We start from the raw sequence: 20,569 nt of genomic DNA on the forward strand, positions 1-20,569 counted from the left end.
ACAACAATACGCTTTTTCATATTGTCTTGTAATATAGATATTAATGATTGTCTAAAGACATCAGAGTTCTGTGGTCCAAACTCTCGTTGCACCAACTCAGTTGGGAGTTACAACTGTTCCTGCTTGAGTGGGTTTACTGTAACAAATATGAATCAACCAATCAGCATCAGTAATCCATGTAATGGTGAGCATGTAGAACATATATTTCATGATGTATTTGATTTATATTGTAAGTAAATTTGACAAATATCAATTCAATCTATTATATGGTTTGGTGTGTGTTTCTGTTGTTTCTGTTTTCAGCCATGATAAAAGCTGCTTAAATACATAATCAAGTTATTTAAAAAGAAAAAAACCTGTTACAAGAAATCCTATTGGCCTGAAAAAAATCATTGTCTGTTCATAATTTTCGTTTGTGAACTTTGATTATTGTATTTGTAGGTAAAAGGCATTGTTATGATTTTTTTTTTATCTTTTTTTTTTACAGTGACTCTACCTTTGACTGAATATCTGATTGAAATTCAGATCAATAGTGTGGATAGTAGCGTCACTGATCAGCTGAGGACTCTTCTGATGTCTTTTAATTTGCCCTACATAATCAGTGACAGCACTAACATTACAGAAATCAACATAACTACTGGTACGAGCTCTGTCTCTGCTTTGTAATCTTAAATAGCTAAGATTAAACTTTATACGTCATAAATATTGACATAAATGATTTGATGTTTGGACTCTTCTTCTGCTTTTCAGTGTGCTCATTGAACCAAACTCAGTATCAGTGTAAATGTGAGGGTCTGTTTGTTTGGCCAAATGACACGTGTCACTCGTACGAGGCCTGTGATGTCATCACTAATGGTTCATCATGTACATGTATCAATGCCCTTCCAGTGGATGGACAGTTCTGTCAAGGTGAGACACTGGCATCATTCTAAAACAACATCAGTTTTATCCCTTTTTATTAATTTGTTTTGTTTTTCCTGCTTAGATTTTACTGCATTTTGCTACTAGGATTGACTGATTATGTGCTTGTTTTTGTTTGCAAATAACTCTAAGACACATGGTCTATTGTTGTATGGAGTTTTGTCATAAAGATATTAACAACACATTGATGTTCTTTTAATTTATAATGCTTAGGTTACAAAGAAGGTCATATAAAAAACTGACGTTTTTGTTATTTTAAGAATTTGATTAATTGCACTAATTGTTCGGCTCAAACTGCTTCTGTTTGTTCTTGCAGTACTGCCTTCTAAGTACATGATTGACATTGATGTGAGATTCTTTGACTTGTTCCTGGTGAACTACTTACGGGATCTCGTCAGAAATATCAGCCTACCTTTGACTCTGAGCAGCAGCATAAATATCACAGATATTGACATGACTACTGGTGAGAGCTGAATGTTTCATCAAGTCACATACTAAGATGAGTTCAGTATTAGGACAAATTGACAGTTTGAGCACAGATCAATAAATCCATTTCTATTACAGTGTGTGGGTTAAATGGAACACAATATGAGTGCAAGTGTGAGGAGCGTCATGTTTGGCCCAATGACACCTGCAGGGCCTATCATGAGTGTGATGAGATTGTGGGAGGCACTTGTGGATGTATTCAAGCTCTCCCTTCAGAGGGTCCGCTTTGCCAGAGAGGTAAGAATCACATTAGATCACACATGTACTGATTGTAATTGTTGTAACATGACCAGTATGATTTTACTCATTGACACTTGACACGTTTTGGTGGTTTAGAAATCTTAACATTATTGCAATAGCTTCTCACTCTCTGTTTTTTTTTCCAGACATCAATGAATGTAAAGATGCAGTGTCAGTTTGTGGTCAATACTCAGATTGTATTAACATCATTGGGAGTCACATGTGTTCATGCTGGAGTGGATTTAATTCCTCCAATAAAGACAGTCCTGTGAGCCGCAACAACTCATGTCAGGGTGAGTATTATCAACTGATTTTGCCTCATAAAATTGAGAGTGCAGAGCTGCTATATCTTTACAGTTTGTGTGAATACTAGTGTGAGTTTTAGCTGTTCCTGTTTGAGCTGTAAGGCAGCCCCAGCTCAAAGGAGGAAGCTGGTAGTCAACGAGGTGCGAAAGCAGGAGGAGAGGATGAGGTGTATAAAGGCCATTTCCCAGGCCAAGCAGGGAGAGTGGATGAGATGGGAGAGTGTGGAACAACGCAAGATGGGCTGGCAAGACCTTTGGTCAATGGAAGAGAGTAGGATCAGTTTCCTCATTAGGTCAACATATGATGTTCTCCCATCACCGCAGAACCTAAACCTCTGGGTAGGAGAGGATCCCTCTTGTCCTTTGTGTTCATCACCTGCCACATTAAGGCACATTTTGACAGGATGTAAGGCATAGCTGCCAACTCTCACGCATTGGCCGTGAGACACCCGCATTTGATTGGTTTCACACGTTCACACGCCACACTCCCGATTTCTCACGCTGAAGTGTCAACCCGGGCGGTCAAATGCCTGGATGAGTTTATCTATATATCTACCTGTTGAGCCACTCGTGATCGACTAGTTATACCGCAAATTCGTTAAAAATCTCCCGTTATCTAGAGCGAGCGTGCATGCGAGACAGAGATTGTGCTCCAAACCGCGTAGAGCGAGCGAGAGACCTTGCGCGCGCGAGCGAGACCCCCCCCGTCAACAAATCTCACTCGTCTCTACCCACCCCCCACCCCCCACCCCCCCCCCCCCCCGTCAACAAATCTCACGCCGAGCAAAACTCAAAAGTTGGCAGGTATGTGTAAGGTGGCTCTTAGCCAAGGTCGGTTTACTTGACGCCATGACCAAGTATTGCGATGTTTGGCTTTAGCATTGGAAGGCAAGCGTAGTATGACCAATAAGTTGCCGCCTGTTCTAGCAAAACATTACACGCAAAAGACAATATTCCTCCGCCCAGGCGAGCAACCACCAAGAAAAGGTGCTAACACCAATTCTCGCCCAGGACAACTGAAAGCTGCTAGGGACTGGAAGATGCTGGCTGATCTTGATCAACGGCTTATTTTTCCACCTGAGATTGCCACCACTAACCTACGACTAGATATTGTTTTGTGGTCTGGATCAGCACGCATTGTTCAACTGATAGAGTTAACAGTGCCATGGGAGGATGCGGTAGATGAGGCATATGAGAGGAAGAAACTGCGGTATGCTCATCTGGCCACTGAAGCAGAACAGCGAGGATGGAGAGTCCAGGTTTATCCAGTGGAAGTGGGTTGTCGAGGTTTTGTGGCACACTCTACAACCCGGTTCCTCAGAGACGTCGGATTTAGTGGCCAAGAGTTGCGTCGCACAGTAAAAAACTTATCTGAAGCAGCAGAAAGGAGCAGCAACTGGCTGTGGTTGAGACTGAAAGATTCTAGCTGGCTGTGTACAGGCCGCCCCGCTACGGTTTCGTAGAATTCTTGAAAACTTGAAGAGTCTGTTGGTTTGTTTGTATAGGTTGTATAGTATTTACGGTCATTGCGTTCCTGTGTATATTGCGTGAATGACGGGTGGTTGGGCAGATATTGTGTTTTGCGGTAGGTGGTATGCCATTATGGAGGACCAACTCTACCATATTTAAAAATAAATACAGAAATAAATAAATGCTCAATAAATAAATAAGCATACAATTAATTGCCCCCAAAAATACAATAAACAAATAAATGTAGGTAGAAATTAAATTATACAGTGAGACATAAATGTATATACCTCTTTTAATTGGCTTCTTTATTTATTTACCTTTGTAATAATTACCTTATTTATTTATTGTCCGTTATAATCTTCAACTTTATTTATTAATTACTTATTTTTGAAGTATTTATTTATGTGCATGTTATAATATTTTTGTCTGTTTTATTCTTCCTTTGTATTTTTTTACTCTATTTATTTCTTCAATGCTATTTATTTCTGCCTGTCGTTTTTACATTTCTGTATGCATTTCTGCCTCATTATGCAAATGAGGAGGGGCTGTGCCTTAAGGGGTCAACTTCTGCCCATTGGTTGGTTAGCATTTTACTGCATCGGTCGAATCTACATGCCACCGGCCACGATTTTTTTTTTTGCAGGGTGGTAGGGGAAGACTCATTAATATTCATTAGGGAACTCATCCCTGATTGTCAAGTTAAAAGATACATTTTAAAGTCGCAGTTTGATGTAAAACTGTTGAGGTATAAGACTGTGAAAATACGTAATTAAAAAGACTACAAACCCAAAAGGCGCACATTTTCTCTCAATGAATGAAGCTAACTTTACTGAAGCTAACGTCTGTCATTTGTTCTATAGTCTTACGTTATAATCGTAACGTTACGCCGTCATGCCTGAGTGTTTTGTACCAGACTGCACACACACGAGCAGGGGATTTCGCTCGTTGTTTCGCCTCCCGGGAGATGTAATTCATTGAGCGATTTTCACATAAAACTAAATGGCACTCTTCTGTTTTATGACAAACTGCGACTTTCTTGACTTTCATAATTATCTTTTAAATTGACAAACATCATATGTGTAATTCAGGGCACAGTTCAGACGGAATAAGAAGATAAGTTGTCTCTCGCCATTGACTACCATACATATTTTTTTCCGAAATAAGGTCCCATCCATGAGCCGGAAGCGGAGGGGAGGGGCTTAGGCTCTCTATGGGCAGAAGTTGACCCCTTAAGACACAGCCCCTCCTCATTTGCATAATGAGGCAGAAATGCATACAGAAATGTAGAAACGACAGGCAGAAATAAATAGCATTGAAGAAATAAATAGGGTAAAAAAATACAAAGGAAGAATAAAACAGACAAAAATATTATAACATGCACATAAATAAATACTTCAAAAAATAAGTAATTAATAAATAAAGTTGAAGATTATAATGGATAATAAATAAATAAGGTAATTATTACAAAGGTGAATAAATAAAGAAGCTAATTAAAAGAGATATATACATTTATGTCTCACTGTATAATTTAATTTCTACCTACATTTATTTGTTTATTGTATTTTTTTGGGGCAATTAATTGTATGCTTATTTATTTATTAAGCATTTATTTATTTCTGTATTTATTTTTAAATATGGTAGAGTTGGTCCTCCATATGCCATATGGAACTGTTGCCACTGAAACGGCATATTAACGCACCAGTGGGGCTCGACAGCCTTGGTCAAACGGGTTGGCGTGTATGGTTGGGTTGCGGAGAGATTGTGAGATTGTGGTTAGGTCTCAGCAGCAGGAGGGATGTAGAGGTCAGTAAGCTGGGCTGAGTTGAGTGGGGGACGGAGGGGGGTGACTCTGGGACGCCAGAGTCACTGTCGAGCCCTCTTGAGGTGTCGTGGGCTAGTCGACGAAACACTGAGGACGGAAGGTGCCCACTTGAAGACCCTAGAGATGTCCCCTACTTGGCTCAATCCAGACGGTTGTCGTGCTGGTCCACTGGGGAGACCACACTGTAGTTGCAGCCGTCATGTGTGCTGACGCGCCGTACACTGCAGTCGTTAACGCCGGACAGAAGGGGAGTCACACCACCATATGGAAAGAAGCGTAAATGGGTGAAGCATAGTTTACTGTAAAGCTACGTCTTAGTGTTGCTTATCTTGGCGAAAGCCGAGGACAAATCAGCATGAAGTTTTAACATCTACTCTCGTGTAATGGAAATCACCAAACAAATAATTATTTAAAAAAAATTTACTGTCTTGGAATTATAATATCCATACTTTTGTTTAAATACCAGAAGCCTTTCATGTCTTTAGACTTTGTACGTAATTTAAAACTCTAAACGTAATATTTTTTTATTTATTTTTTTATAGATATAGATGAATGTCTGGTCAGTCCATCTGTATGTGGTCCAGATTCCAACTGCACAAATGAAATAGGAAGTTACAATTGCTCATGTTTGGATGGATTCACTGTAACAAACTCAAGTCTCACAATCAGCATCAATAACACATGTAGAGGTAAATCCTAGAATCACATATATATATAGTCTAATATTTGGAAATTAACCTAGTGTAGGTTTTTTTTTTTTTTTACTTTTAATTTTTCTGCAATAAAATCATATTTAACACTGTTTAATTAACAATTGAAAGCAATTCGTTTTTTTTAACTGTTGCATACTTAATCTTATTCGTCCTCTATTTATAGTTACCAAAACATAAGAAAACATAGATTTTAATTAAAGTGACATTCATATTTCAGTGTTCCTATAACAACAATACCCTTTTTCATATTGTCTTGTAATATAGATGTTAATGATTGTCTAAAGACATCAGAGTTCTGTGGTCCAAACTCTCGTTGCACCAACTCAGTTGGGAGTTACAACTGTTCCTGCTTGAGTGGGTTTACTGTAACAAATATGAATCAACCAATCAGCATCAGTAATCCATGTAATGGTGAGCATGTAGAACATATATTTCATGATGTATTTGATTTATATTGTAAGTAAATTTGACAAATATCAATTCAATCTATTATATGGTTTGGTGTGTGTTTCTGTTGTTTCTGTTTTCAGCCATGATAAAAGCTGCTTAAATACATAATCAAGTTATTTAAAAAGAAAAAACCTGTTACAAGAAATCCTATTGGCCTGAAAAAAATCATTGTCTGTTCATAATTTTCGTTTGTGAACTTTGATTATTGTATTTGTAGGTAAAAGGCATTGTTATGATTTTTTTTTTATCTTTTTTTTTTACAGTGACTCTACCTTTGACTGAATATCTGATTGAAATTCAGATCAATAGTGTGGATAGTAGCGTCACTGATCAGCTGAGGACTCTTCTGATGTCTTTTAATTTGCCCTACATAATCAGTGACAGCACTAACATTACAGAAATCAACATAACTACTGGTACGAGCTCTGTCTCTGCTTTGTAATCTTAAATAGCTAAGATTAAACTTTATACGTCATAAATATTGACATAAATGATTTGATGTTTGGACTCTTCTTCTGCTTTTCAGTGTGCTCATTGAACCAAACTCAGTATCAGTGTAAATGTGAGGGTCTGTTTGTTTGGCCAAATGACACGTGTCACTCGTACGAGGCCTGTGATGTCATCACTAATGGTTCATCATGTACATGTATCAATGCCCTTCCAGTGGATGGACAGTTCTGTCAAGGTGAGACACTGGCATCATTCTAAAACAACATCAGTTTTATCCCTTTTTATTAATTTGTTTTGTTTTTCCTGCTTAGATTTTACTGCATTTTGCTACTAGGATTGACTGATTATGTGCTTGTTTTTGTTTGCAAATAACTCTAAGACACATGGTCTATTGTTGTATGGAGTTTTGTCATAAAGATATTAACAACACATTGATGTTCTTTTAATTTATAATGCTTAGGTTACAAAGAAGGTCATATAAAAAACTGACGTTTTTGTTATTTTAAGAATTTGATTAATTGCACTAATTGTTCGGCTCAAACTGCTTCTGTTTGTTCTTGCAGTACTGCTTTCTAAGTACATGATTGACATTGATGTGAGATTCTTTGACTTGTTCCTGGTGAACTACTTACGGGATCTCGTCAGAAATATCAGCCTACCTTTGACTCTGAGCAACAGCATAAATGTCACAGATATCGACATGACTACTGGTGAGAGCTGAATGTTTCATCACGTCACATACTAAGATGAGTTCAGTATTAGGACAAATTGACAGTTTGAGCACAGATCAATAAATCCTATTCTATTACAGTGTGTGGGTTAAATGGAACACAATATGAGTGCAAGTGTGAGGAGCGTCATGTTTGGCCCAATGACACCTGCAGGGCCTATCATGAGTGTGATGAGATTGTGGGAGGCACTTGTGGATGTATTCAAGCTCTCCCTTCAGAGGGTCCGCTTTGCCAGAGAGGTAAGAATCACATTAGATCACAGTCAATCAAATGAATATAATGTATTTAATAAAGGAAAACGTCTCAGATTACGTATGTAACCCTGGTTCCCTGATAGGGAACGAGACGCTGCGTTTGAGACGCGGTGGGAACGCTCTGCGTGATTGCGTCATGAAGCACGTGTAAAATCAGTCCAATGGAAGCCCGATACGTCATAGGTGACGTCATAGACCAGGAAACTATAAAGCACCCCTGAAAACAGACCGCGACAGCTTCTGAAAAGTCTGAAGCAAGTCGATCAGGGCATGCAGGAAGTATGGCAGACGAACGCAGCGTCTCGTTCCCTATCAGGGAACCAGGGTTACATACGTAACCTGAGACGTTCCCTTTCAAGGGAACTCGAGCTGCGTTTGAGACGCGGTGGGAACCCCATACCCACTACGCCATAGTGTCAAATGCCCGTTCTGTGTGAAGTCCTAGGCGCACACTAAGAAGCAAGCAACCTAGCCCCAGGTGTGGAGAGGTCAAGGTCATAAAACCTAACAAATGTATGCGGAGAGGACCATCCTGCCGCATTACAAATATCAGGAAGGGAAACACCCGAAATTAAGGCCGTAGAGGCCGCCATACTCCTTGTAGAATGGGCCCGTACAGCCATAGGTGAAGGCTGACCGGCCGCTTCATAAGCCAATGATATAGCCTTGACTATCCATTTGCTCATCACCTGTTTAGATGCAGGGCACCCTCTCCTGAGTGACCCAAAGCAGACAAATAATTGTTCAGACTTACGCCACAGGGCAGCCCTGTGAACGTAGGCATCTAATGCCCGAACTGGACATAACAGGTTCAGTTGTTCCTAATCTGGGATATTAAAAGGTGGAGGTCAGCTCCCTCGAGAACTGACTGTTGGCATGCTCCACTCCCAAACAGCAACAAAAAGCCGATGTGTGTCCCCACCCATGATGTAACGAGGGCAGGGAACAACACAACGTCTATAATCTTGCTTGCTCGCCATAATGATAGATAGTGATATATATTGGGCTTGACAAACAACAATAAATAGACAAGGACAGAATCACAGAGAGCGCTTGCTGAAGACAACAGAAGCTGTCGCGGTCTGTTTTCAGGGGTGCTTTATAGTTTCCTGGTCTATGACGTCACCTATGACGTATCGGGCTTCCATTGGACTGATTTTACACGTGCTTCATGACGCAATCACGCAGAGCGTTCCCACCGCGTCTCAAACGCAGCTCGAGTTCCCTTGAAAGGGAACTACGTATACAGGTGAAGTAAAGTTACACGGAATACATGTATATACACGGGTTAAAGCAACAAACAATGAAAGATAATGAAAGTGAAAGAAAAAGGAAGTGGTCAACAGTATGGCAAAATCACAGAGACAGGAACCTTGAGACAGAGAGACACCAAGATATCGAATTATAAACGCATTAAAGCTCGATAAAACGAATACTTGCATATGGTTCTCTTATGTTGCTGAACAAGGCTGCGTGAGTGATAGTTCCTTCTGAGCGTCGGACGCTCTCCGAGGTTCTTCCGGTGTGCGAAGGAGCAGCGAATTCAAAGGTCTCTTGAAGTGAAGTTACTCAAAGAAAAATAATTCAGGCTACGTTCATTCCACTCATCTGTGGAAATGAACAAAGTAGAATACGAAACAGGAAACAAAAGAAAAACTAAACTAAGGGACCGATGAGAAGATCTTGAAGAGCGTCCAAGAGATGAAGAAGGAAGAGATGAAAAGCACTAAAGACTGAAGACGAGGAGGAACTGGCGTTCCATACTTTTGTGGAAACCGGAGTTTATACCTCTTTTGGGGTGAACGGCCAATCTCCTTTAAGGATTTCGAGAGGGAAACTTTTTCTTTGTCCTGTCACAGCCAACTCATCTGCATAGTTTATGACATTGCTAAAAGATGTAATTTCTAACCAGAAAGCTGTTGTGCATAGAATAATACATTTTACTGTAATTTCCTGTATCTGGTTAATTCAGTGAGACTAAGCGGATTACAACGGTACCAAATAAAACATGAAAAAGAATTACAAAGATACAGCTTACGGCATAATTACAAGCACTTAAGAGTTCCACTGATACACTAGAAAATCATAACTAGACTAATATGAACTGGTAAACATGCAAACATACAGGAATATATCGTATTCTTTCCAGAATTAGTCAAATTATAGATTTCAATGAAGGGTTTGTGTGTGTGCGTTTTGGAGGGAGCTTTTCTTGGCCACCTGGCATTGCTCTGAGGAGATACTGATCTCTTTGAGGCTTGAACCCATGGCTGGGTGTAAACATTTGCATGCCATAAAGGTGTCAATGGCAATTTTAACGCAGACTCGGTGGTGCCAGAAGACGAGAGAGTTGGATAAGAGTCAAATGGTTAAAAGCATTTTCACATGTAGAATTGAATGAGTCTAAACTGACACAGTCCAGATACACTACAAACATGACCAGAATGATTTTACTCAGTGACACTTGACACGATTTGGTGGTTTAGAAATCTTAACATTATTGCAATAGCTTCTCACATTTTTTTTTTTTTTTTCAGACATCAATGAATGTGAAGATGCAGTGTCAGTTTGTGGTCAATACTCAGATTGTATTAACATCATTGGGAGTCACATGTGTTCATGCTGGAGTGGATTTAATTCCTCCAATAAAGACTACAACTCATGTCAGGGTGAGTATTATCAACTGATTTTGTTTTCCATTTTTATCTCATAAAATTGAGAGTGCAGAGCTGCCATATCTTTACAGTTTGTTTGAATACTAGAGTGAGTTTTAGCTGTTCCTGTTTGAGGTGTAACATCACCAAACTAATTATTTATTTTTGTCTTTTCCATCCATGCAATTATAATGTGCTAGTGCAATGCCCGTGCAAAATCTGTTTTTGTGTGTTTTTTAGTAATTGTTGGTTTGGTGTGTTTGAGTTGCTGAATAGCCTAGGCTAATTTTACACAGGAGCCTAAACTCAGCTACACAGTGAACTCCGAGAAAACGCTACGCTTGAGCAAACAGTTTGTGAATAGGCTACTACAAATGATGGCTGTGAATAAAATATAATATTCAGATATTTTTAAACCACAACCCTCTAATGTCGGAATGTTTATTTTGGGGAGTGGCCACTCAGTGTGCAGTGTGAGCCAGCGGCTAGAGCGGCAAAAGCCAATGTGTGCTTCTTTTACTGATATATTTACTGATATCTTTTGCATTTCTAATCCAAACAACGTCAAACTTGGCACTGCACTTACTCGTGCCCGTGGCAAGACACCTGTCAAGTTTGAAATCCATCGAACTAACGGTTCGAGAGATGTGTGGTTAACAGACAGACAGACACACAGACACACACACACACACACATATATATATATATATATTATTATTATTATTATTATTATTTTATTTTTTTAGTTATTTTGTTAATATAGCTACTTCCAAAATCTGCATTTTTACCTTGAAATGTACAGATAACGACCACAATAATACTGGTGTGGTGGCACAATAGAAAGTCAAATGATGAATCAGAGTTCATCGTAAGTGGCCTTTTCATTAAACATGGTCAATAATCGTACAGTGCACAGGGTCATACACACAAAGACAAAACACCATCAGGATAACACATATGACACCAAAAATAATGCAATAAACATTAACTAAATAACATAACAATAACAATAACATGTAACAAAATACACTAATGTACATTACTGATAACAAAAATAAGAAGAAATAATTTATAAAAATTGTAATCATATGTGCTGTGTACTACTAGGACTTCTGTGAATGTCCTTACTGTTTTGTTTTTTTACTGTAAATTGGGTTTCACTTTATTTTGATGGTCCTTTTAACACATTCTGTTGACTATAAGTAACGTTGCACCTACATGTCTACTAACTCTCATTGAGTGTTAGTTGAGTATTAATAGACTGCAGGGTTAGGGTTAGATTAAGTTGACATGTAGTTACAAAATTACTTATAGTCAGTAGAGTGTCTGTTGAAGGACCATCACAATAAAGTGTTTGCAGATATTAAGCAAACAGTCTACTAATACTCTGATGAGAGTTAGTTAACATATAGTTGCAAAGTAACTTATAGTCAACAGCATTTTCAAAAGGGACCATCAAAATAAAGTGTTACCGTAAATGGTATGGTAATTCATTGTTTTAAAAATTACTTATAATGTGATGTTAAACCATTTACAATTCTGCATCATATATGGTAAAAAAAAGCATTTTTAGAGTATTTTTTCAGTAAAAATTAAAGACATTTTTTACAATGTACAGAAATGCTAGTTTGTACATTTTGTCTTGAATTGTAAACTTGCACAGCATCTTATTTTCAGTGTTTCCTACTTGGGACATAATTTTTGACCTTCATATACTACAAGAATGAGTGATTCAAGTTAACTATCTTTTTTCTTTTTCTGTATATTCCGTTTACTAAAGATGTGGATGAATGTGTTGAAAGATCAGAGGTCTGCGGTCCAAACTCAATCTGCAACAACACTGTTGGGAGTTACAATTGCTCGTGCATGAGTGGATATAATGTAACAGACCCAAACCTCACTATAAACAGCAATAACACATGCAAGGGTATGATTGACGGATCATTAATTATTTTATGTCAGATATTATTGAATGTTTTGACTCACCATAAGTGTTTGGGCTGAACTCTTACTGTTGTAATTTTAATTGCATGAAATAAAACTGTTTTTAAATAAATGCTTGTTATAATAACATTGTGTTTTCCCCCATAGATATAGATGAATGTCTGGTCAGTCCATCTGTATGTGGTCAAGATTCCAACTGCACAAATGAAATAGGAAGTTACAATTGCTCATGTTTGGATGGATTCACTGTAACAAACTCAAATCTCACCATCAGCATCAATAACCCATGTAGAGGTACAGTTTATATTCAGATTTGTTTACTCTAACTTTTTGAATAATAAGCTAGAGTTTTTCCATTTTATTTATATTCTTATTATTTATTTGGATGAGTGACCCAAACTGTTCTTTCCCTCGAAACTTCCTTTTACTAAAGATGTGGATGAATGTGTTGAGAGATCAGAGGTCTGCGGTCCAAACTCAATCTGCAACAACACTGTTGGGAGTCACAATTGCTCGTGCATGAGTGGATATAATGTAACAGACCCAAACCTCCCTATGAACAGCAATAACACTTGCAAGGGTATGATTGACGGATCATTAATTATTTTATGTCAGATATTATTGAATGTTTTGACTCACCATAAGTGTTTGGGCTGAACTCTTACTATTGTAATTTTAATTTGCGTGAAATAAAACAGTTTTTTTTTTTAAATGCTTGTTTTAATAACATTGTGTTTTCCCCCATAGATATAGATGAATGTCTGGTCAGTCCATCTGTATGTGGTCCAGATTCCAACTGCACAAATGAAATGGGAAGTTACAATTGCTCATGTCTGGATGGATTCACTGTAACAAACTCAAGTCTCACCATCAGCATCAATAACACATGTAGAGGTACATTTTATATTCAGATTTTTGTGTTCTCTAACATTGAATAATAAACTGGATGTTTGTTGTACATCATTAGTCTAATTAATTTTATAAAAAAAATAGCAAACATGTTTTTAATGCTAACATTATAAAGGTTTAGTGTTTCCTACTTTGAATAAACAATTCTAAATGGAATATTAGATTGTAATGTTAGCCATTTAATGAGTTGACCCCCACATTCTGTACCAGTGAATTAAAGAGGATCTGTTATTTTTTTCTGTATTTTTCTTTTACTAAAGATGTGGATGAATGTGTCGAGAGATCAGAGGTCTGTGGTCCAAACTCAATCTGCAACAACACTGTTGGGAGTTACAATTGCTCGTGCATGAGTGGATATAATGTAACAGACCCAAACCTCCCTATAAACAGCAATAACACATGTAGAGGTATGATTGACAGCTGAAGCTCTGAACATTTTGTTTCTGTTTGAACTGTTAAATTATTTTATGTCTGTAGTGTGTGAGTCAAACTCTAACGCTGCCTTCTTGTGCTATCAGAATTATCGGAAATACGAGTTTACTAATTAAAAATGTGTACATGAATGCCCTCTCAAGTCGTATTTATCACTGGGAAGCTCTGGGATCATTTTGGTATCCAAGTTCCCGAGTTGGTTGTACCATAAGCTTTAAACATGGGGAGGGGAGAACGATTGCAGCTGTGACTGTTATTTTTTATTAGTTTTTCCCACAACATCTTCATCATTTTGTTTTGTTGTTTAAGTACTGCATATTTACAGATATGAATATTCATTTGAAGCATATTGTATGGTATTTGACAGAAATTCCGGAATCTTTAGCAAGCTGACTATCTAGATAGAGGGGAGAATATTTATATAATTGTCAATGAATACGACGCTAAATATCATTTTGGCCCAATAAGATTTTCCCAATCAATAAGCAAGAATAAACCTGGTTTCCTCCATGATTCCTGTTCTTTCTGACAACAAAGCACTTGAATGCGAACAAGCTCATAATCATGACTTCAGAAGTTGAAAGTAGAACATTTCCGATAGCCCGTAAAGGCAACATTTCTTTTGTAATTGTAATTGCAGGAAATGAAACATTTTCTTTTTAAATACTTGATTATATTAATAATAATGTGTGCACCCCCCAATAGATATAGATGAATGTCTGGTCAGTCCATCTGTATGTGGTCCAGATTCCAACTGCACAAATGAAATAGGAAGTTACAATTGCTCATGTCTGGATGGATTCACTGTAACAAACTCAAATCTCACCATCAGCATCCATAACACATGTAGAGGTACATTTTAATATTCACATTTGTTTACTCAAACTCTAGCTAATTATTAAAGGTTAATTCATTGTATTTTTATTCTTATTTATTTACATATGAATGAGTGACTCAAACTGTTATTTTCCTCGTAACTTCCTTTTACTAAAGATGTGGATGAATGTGTTGAGAGATCAGAGGTCTGCGGTCCAAACTCAATCTGCAACAACACTGTTGGGAGTTACAATTGCTCGTGCATGAGTGGATATAATGTAACAGACCCAAACCTCACGATAAACAGCAATAACACATGCAAAGGTATGATTGACAGCTGGTGCATTACTGTTTGAACTGCCCTAATCTTCTGTTAAGAGTAACCTTACATTTGATCAACTATTTTATGTCAGATATGTTTTGACTCCCCATCAGTGTGTGGGTTGAACTCTTACTATTGTAATTATAATTGCAGGAAAGGAAACTGTTTTTAAATAGTTGCTTATTTTAATAATATTGTGTTTTACTCCCATAGATATAGATGAATGTCTGGTCAGTCCATCTGTATGTGGTCCAGATTCCAACTGCACAAATGAAATAGGAAGTTACAATTGCTCATGTTTGGATGGGTTCACTGTAACAAACTCAAATCTCAACATCAGCATCAATAACACATGCAGAGGTACATTTTATATTCAGATTTGTTTACTCTAACTTTTTGAATAATAAGCTAGAGTTTTTCCATGTAATTATTCTTTTATTTAATTTTTGTAAACATGTTATTCTAATTTATTTACATATGAATGAGTGACTCAAACTGTTCTTTCTCTCGAAACTTCCTTTTAATAAAGATGTGGATGAATGTGTTGAGAGATCAGAGGTCTGCGGTCCAAACTCAATCTGCAACAACACTGTTGGGAGTCACAATTGCTCGTGCATGAGTGGATATAATGTAACAGACCCATACCTCCCTATAAACAGCAATAACACATGCAAGGGTATGATTGACGGATCATTAATTATTTTATGTCAGATATTATTAAATGTTTTGACTCACCATAAGTGTTTGGGCTGAACTCTTACTGTTGTAATTTTAATTGCATGAAATAAAACTGTTTTTAAATAATTGCTTGTTATAATAACACAATGTTATTATAACAAGCAATTATTTAAAAACAGTTTTATTTCATGCAATTAAAATAACATTGTGTTTTCCCCCATAGATATAGATGAATGTCTGGTCAGTCCATCTGTATGTGGTCCAGATTCCAACTGCACAAATGAAATGGGAAGTTATAATTGCTCATGTCTGGATGGATTCTCTGTAACAAACTCAAATCTCACCATCAGCATCAATAACACATGTAGAGGTACATTTTATATTCAGATTTTTGTGTTCTCTAACATTGAATAATAAACTGGATGTTTGTTGTACATCATTAGTCTAATTAATTTTATATAAAAAAAATAGCGAAGATGTTTTTAATGCTAACATTATAAAGGTTTAGTGTTTCCTACTTTGAATAAAAAAATTCTAAATGGAATATTAGATTGTAATGTTAGCCATTTAATGAGTTGACCCCCACATTCTGTACCAGTGAATTAAAGAGGTTCTGTTATTTTTTTCTGTAATTTTCTTTTACTAAAGATGTGGATGAATGTGTCGAGAGATCAGAGGTCTGTGGTCCAAACTCAATATGCAACAACACTGTTGGGAGTTACAATTGCTCGTGCATGAGTGGATATAATGTAACAGACCCAAACCTCCCTATAAACAGCAATAACACATGCAAAGGTATGATTGACAGCTGAAGCTCTGAACAGTTTGTTTCTGTTTGAACTGCCCGAACCTTCTGTTAACTGTTCACTTTATAAATTATTTTATGTCTGTATTCATGAATTATTGGACTCACCATCAGTGTGTGAGTCAAACTCTAATGCTGCCTTCTAGTGCTATCAGAATTATCGGGAATATGAGTTTACTAATTAAAAGTTTGTACATGAATGCCCTCTCAAGTCGTATTTATCACTGGGAAGCTCTGGGATCATTTTGATATCCAAGTTCCCGACTTGGTTGTACCATAAGCTTTAAACATGGGGAGGGGAGAACGATTGCAGCTGTGACTGTTATTTTTTTATTAGTTTTTCCCACAACATCTTCATCATTTTGTTTTGTTGTTTAAGTACTGCATATTTACATATATGAATATTCATTTGAAGCATATTGTATGGTATTTGACAGAAATTCCGTAATCTTTAGCAAGCTGACTATCTAGATAGAGGGGAGAATATTTATATTATTGTCAATGAATACGACGCTAAATATCATTTTGGCCCAATAAGATTTTCCCAATCAATAAGCAAGAATAAACCTGGTTTCCTCCATGATTCCTGTTCTTTCTGACAACAAAGCTCTTGAATGCGAACAAGCTCATAATCATGACTTCAGAAGTTGAAAGTAGAACATTTACGATAGCCCGTAAAGGCAACATTTCTTTTGTAATTGTAATTGCAGGGAATGAAACATTTTCTTTTTAAATACTTGATTATATTAATAATATTGTGTTTTCCCTCCATAGATATAGATGAATGTCTGGTCAGTCCATCTGTATGTGGTCCAGATTCCAACTGCACAAATGAAATAGGAAGTTACAATTGCTCATGTCTGGATGGATTCACTGTAACAAACTCAAATCTCACCATCAGCATTAATAACACATGTAGAGGTACATTTTATATTCAGATATGTTTACTCTAATTTTGAATAAGGTACAGTTTATCCATGTCATTTTTTGTCATTTTTGTAAACTAAGCATTCTACTTCTCAGTATTCTCAGTATTTATTCAAATTTGTATGAGTGACCCAAACTGTTCTTTTACCTCTTACTTCCTTTTACTAAAGATGTGGATGAATGTGTCGAGAGATCAGAGGTCTGTGGTCCAAACTCAATATGCAACAACACTGTTGGGAGTTACAATTGTTCGTGCATGAGTGGATATAATGTAACATTCCCAAACCTCCCTATAAACAGCAATAACACATGCAAAGGTATGATTGACAGGTGAAGCACTGAGCAGTTTATATTTGTACTGTCTAAATATTTTGTCAAATCAAATGTAACCTTTCTCTTTATCAATAATTTTTTTCAGATATTTATGAGTGTCTCGACTCAGTATCAGTGTGTGGGCCGAACTCTCACTGTTACAATTACAATGGAAGCTTTTCATGCTTTTGTTGGGAAGGATATAACGTCTCAGATGGGAATAAGGCGATTACCAAAAGTAATCCATGCATCGGTAAGTTTGCACTATGTAATATTATCTGTCATGATTGTTGCATAATTTCAGATATGTTGATAATCATTGTTTGTTTAAATAGTTTTTTTATAGAAAATTCTCAGTTGACTTTTCATTCTCCTAAAACAATTCTATATGCATAAAACACTTTGTAAGTCTATGTAGACTTACGTATCTATGATATCAAGATATGATAAGATATGTATCAAATATACTATTTTTATCTTTTTTTAATACTATTTTTATCCAGCACTTTTTCTTTGGGAGATACTGTACGTTTACATTTATTCCAGTTTCTACCTTCTTGATTTATATTCTCCTTTCTATAGACATATGAATGCAATGAGATAACAAATGCATTTCATGCCTTTAGTTGTTAATGTTAATGATTTTTCTTTAGACTATTGCTTAAATATTTTTCCATAGATATAGATGAATGCATGTTCAGTCCATCTCTATGTGGTCCAAATTCCAACTGCACAAATGAAATAGGAAGTTACAATTGCTCATGTTTGGATGGATTCACTGTAACAAACTCAAGTCTCACCATCAGCATCAATAACACATGCAGAGGTACATTCTATATTTAGATCTCTTTGTTCTCTAACATTGAATAATAAACTAAATATTTTTGTGCACCGTTAGTCCAATCAATTTGATTAAAATAAATAGCAAATATGTTTTTAATGCTAAAATTATGAAGTTTCAGTGTTTCATACTCTGAATAAAATATTCTAAATGGAATATTAGATTGTAATGTTAGGCAATGAATGAATTGACCTTACATTTTTCTGTTTGAGTGATCTAAAGACGAAACGGTAACACTTTACTTGAAGGGGTGTGCATAAGACTAACATGACACCTTCATAATCATGACATGACACATGTTATGAATATGAAGGAAGTTGTATGCATGTTTATGACAACTGTCATTAAGTGTCATTCACTCAGTTATGACATTTTTAATGCAAATATGACATTGTTTGAGATGTCTTTATGACACCTTGACATAAACAAATACATCATAACCTGTCAGTGTCTTTGTCATGACAACTTGACATTACTAAGACAACACAACCTGTCATAAACATGACATAGCAGATTAATTATCAAACTTAAGAAACCACTTTGGTTAACATTACATTAAACTGTCAGGTGGTTGGTTTTGACATTGGCTGTCATGAAGCCATTATAACTGTTTAATGACAAATTCAATTTGTACCACTGTAGTTGAGGTCACGAAAAATATTCATGACACAGGTATAATGGCTTCATGACAGCCAGTGTCAAAACCAACCACATGACAGTTTAATTTAATTTAATGTCAAGTTGTCATGACAAATACACTGACAGGTTATGATGTTATGGTTTATGTCAAGATGTCATAACAAAGACATCTTAAACAATGTCATATTTGCATTCAAAATGTCATTATTGAGCGAAAGACACTTAATGACAGTTGTCATAAACATGCATAAACCCTACTTCATATTCATGACATATGTCATGTCATGGTTATGAAGGTGTCATGTCAGTCTCATGCACACCCCTTCAAGTAAAGTGTTACCGAGGAGACTGTTATTTTGATGTCTGTAATTTTCTATTACTAAAGATGTGGATGAATGTGTTGAGAGATCAGAGGTCTGCGGTCCAAACTCAATCTGCAACAACACTGTTGGGAGTTACAATTGCTCGTGCAAGAATGGATATAATTTAACAGTCCCAAACCTCCCTATAAACAGCAGTAACCCATGTAGAGGTATGATTGACAGCTGATACTCTGAACATTTTGTTACAATATGTACTTCCTTAATCTTCGGCCAACAATTCACTTTATGAATTACTTTGTTTCAGATATTCATGAATGTCTTGACTCACCATCAGTGTGTGGGCCGAATTCTTACTGTTACAATTACAATGGAAGCTTCTCATGCTTTTGTTGGAATGGATATAATGTCGCAGATGGTAATCAAGCTATTAATAAAAACAACCCATGCATTGGTAAGTTTTTGTTTATTAGATATTCTGAATTGCAATTTGCAAATAAAAATAATTGTCATGTTTTTAAACTTTTGGTCATTGCATAATTTAAAAATGTATTTTTTAAGAGATTCAAAATGTATAGTTTTAGAATAGATTCATGATCCAGATAGATTTAATTTATTTTATTTATTTTATTATTTAAAAAAGATTGGAAAATGTTAACATTACTACTTAATTTGTATACTCATTCTATAGATGTCTTCCATGCCTTTTGGTGTTTTTATCAATCTAATTGTTTTTAAATAATCACTTTATAGATAGATAGATAGATAGATAGATAGATAGATAGATAGATAGATAGATAGATAGATAGATAGATAGATAGATAGATAGATAGATAGATAGATAGATAGATAGATAGATAGATAGATACTGACATATTGGGGTCTCGCCTGGCAGCCTAATCAACTCCAAGTGGTAACAAAACGAGCCAATGAACATTGGCCAGTGAGATTTGCATGCCGAGTCACACCTACCCGGACATACGGGTATAATTAGGACCGGCATTACTCACTTCATTCATATTTTGCTTTGGAGCCGAGCGGTTGTCAAGCGATTGCTGATTTTCAGTAGGGCTGGTCCGAATACCATTTTTTAAGCTGCGAAGGGGGGGGGGGGGAAATAATAATTTT

The 20,569-nt window shown here is 36.5% G+C and overlaps 2 protein-coding genes across 2 annotated transcripts in view; both read left to right on the forward strand.

Annotated features, from left to right (window-relative positions):
- Positions 1-46: 46 nt before the first annotated feature.
- On the forward strand, positions 47-11,614 carry LOC130103055 (protein jagged-1b-like). Its single transcript, XM_056269240.1, has 14 exons — positions 47-184; positions 488-640; positions 751-909; positions 1,238-1,384; positions 1,486-1,644; positions 1,794-1,940; positions 5,787-5,933; positions 6,222-6,368; positions 6,671-6,823; positions 6,934-7,092; positions 7,421-7,567; positions 7,669-7,827; positions 10,380-10,511; positions 11,604-11,614. Exons 1-14 carry the CDS (start codon positions 148-150, stop codon positions 11,612-11,614), a joined length of 1,857 nt encoding a protein of 618 aa, XP_056125215.1. The 5' UTR covers positions 47-147.
- Positions 11,615-16,281: 4,667 nt separating this feature from the next.
- The window catches only part of LOC130103056 (fibrillin-1-like), a 190,998-nt gene continuing 186,710 nt past the window's right edge, over positions 16,282-20,569 (forward strand). The window contains exons 1-5 of the mRNA XM_056269241.1: positions 16,282-16,392; positions 17,177-17,323; positions 17,500-17,528; positions 19,536-19,653; positions 19,749-19,895. Of these exons, the coding sequence (XP_056125216.1) occupies positions 16,332-16,392; positions 17,177-17,323; positions 17,500-17,528; positions 19,536-19,653; positions 19,749-19,895 (502 nt within the window). The 5' untranslated portion in view covers positions 16,282-16,331. The remainder of the gene's footprint in view (positions 16,393-17,176; positions 17,324-17,499; positions 17,529-19,535; positions 19,654-19,748; positions 19,896-20,569) is intronic.

The sequence above is a fragment of the Rhinichthys klamathensis genome, unplaced genomic scaffold, assembly GCF_029890125.1.
Source record: "Rhinichthys klamathensis goyatoka isolate OS25496 unplaced genomic scaffold, OSU_Roscu_1.1 h1tg000281l_1, whole genome shotgun sequence".
Taxonomy (NCBI): domain Eukaryota; kingdom Metazoa; phylum Chordata; class Actinopteri; order Cypriniformes; family Leuciscidae; genus Rhinichthys; species Rhinichthys klamathensis.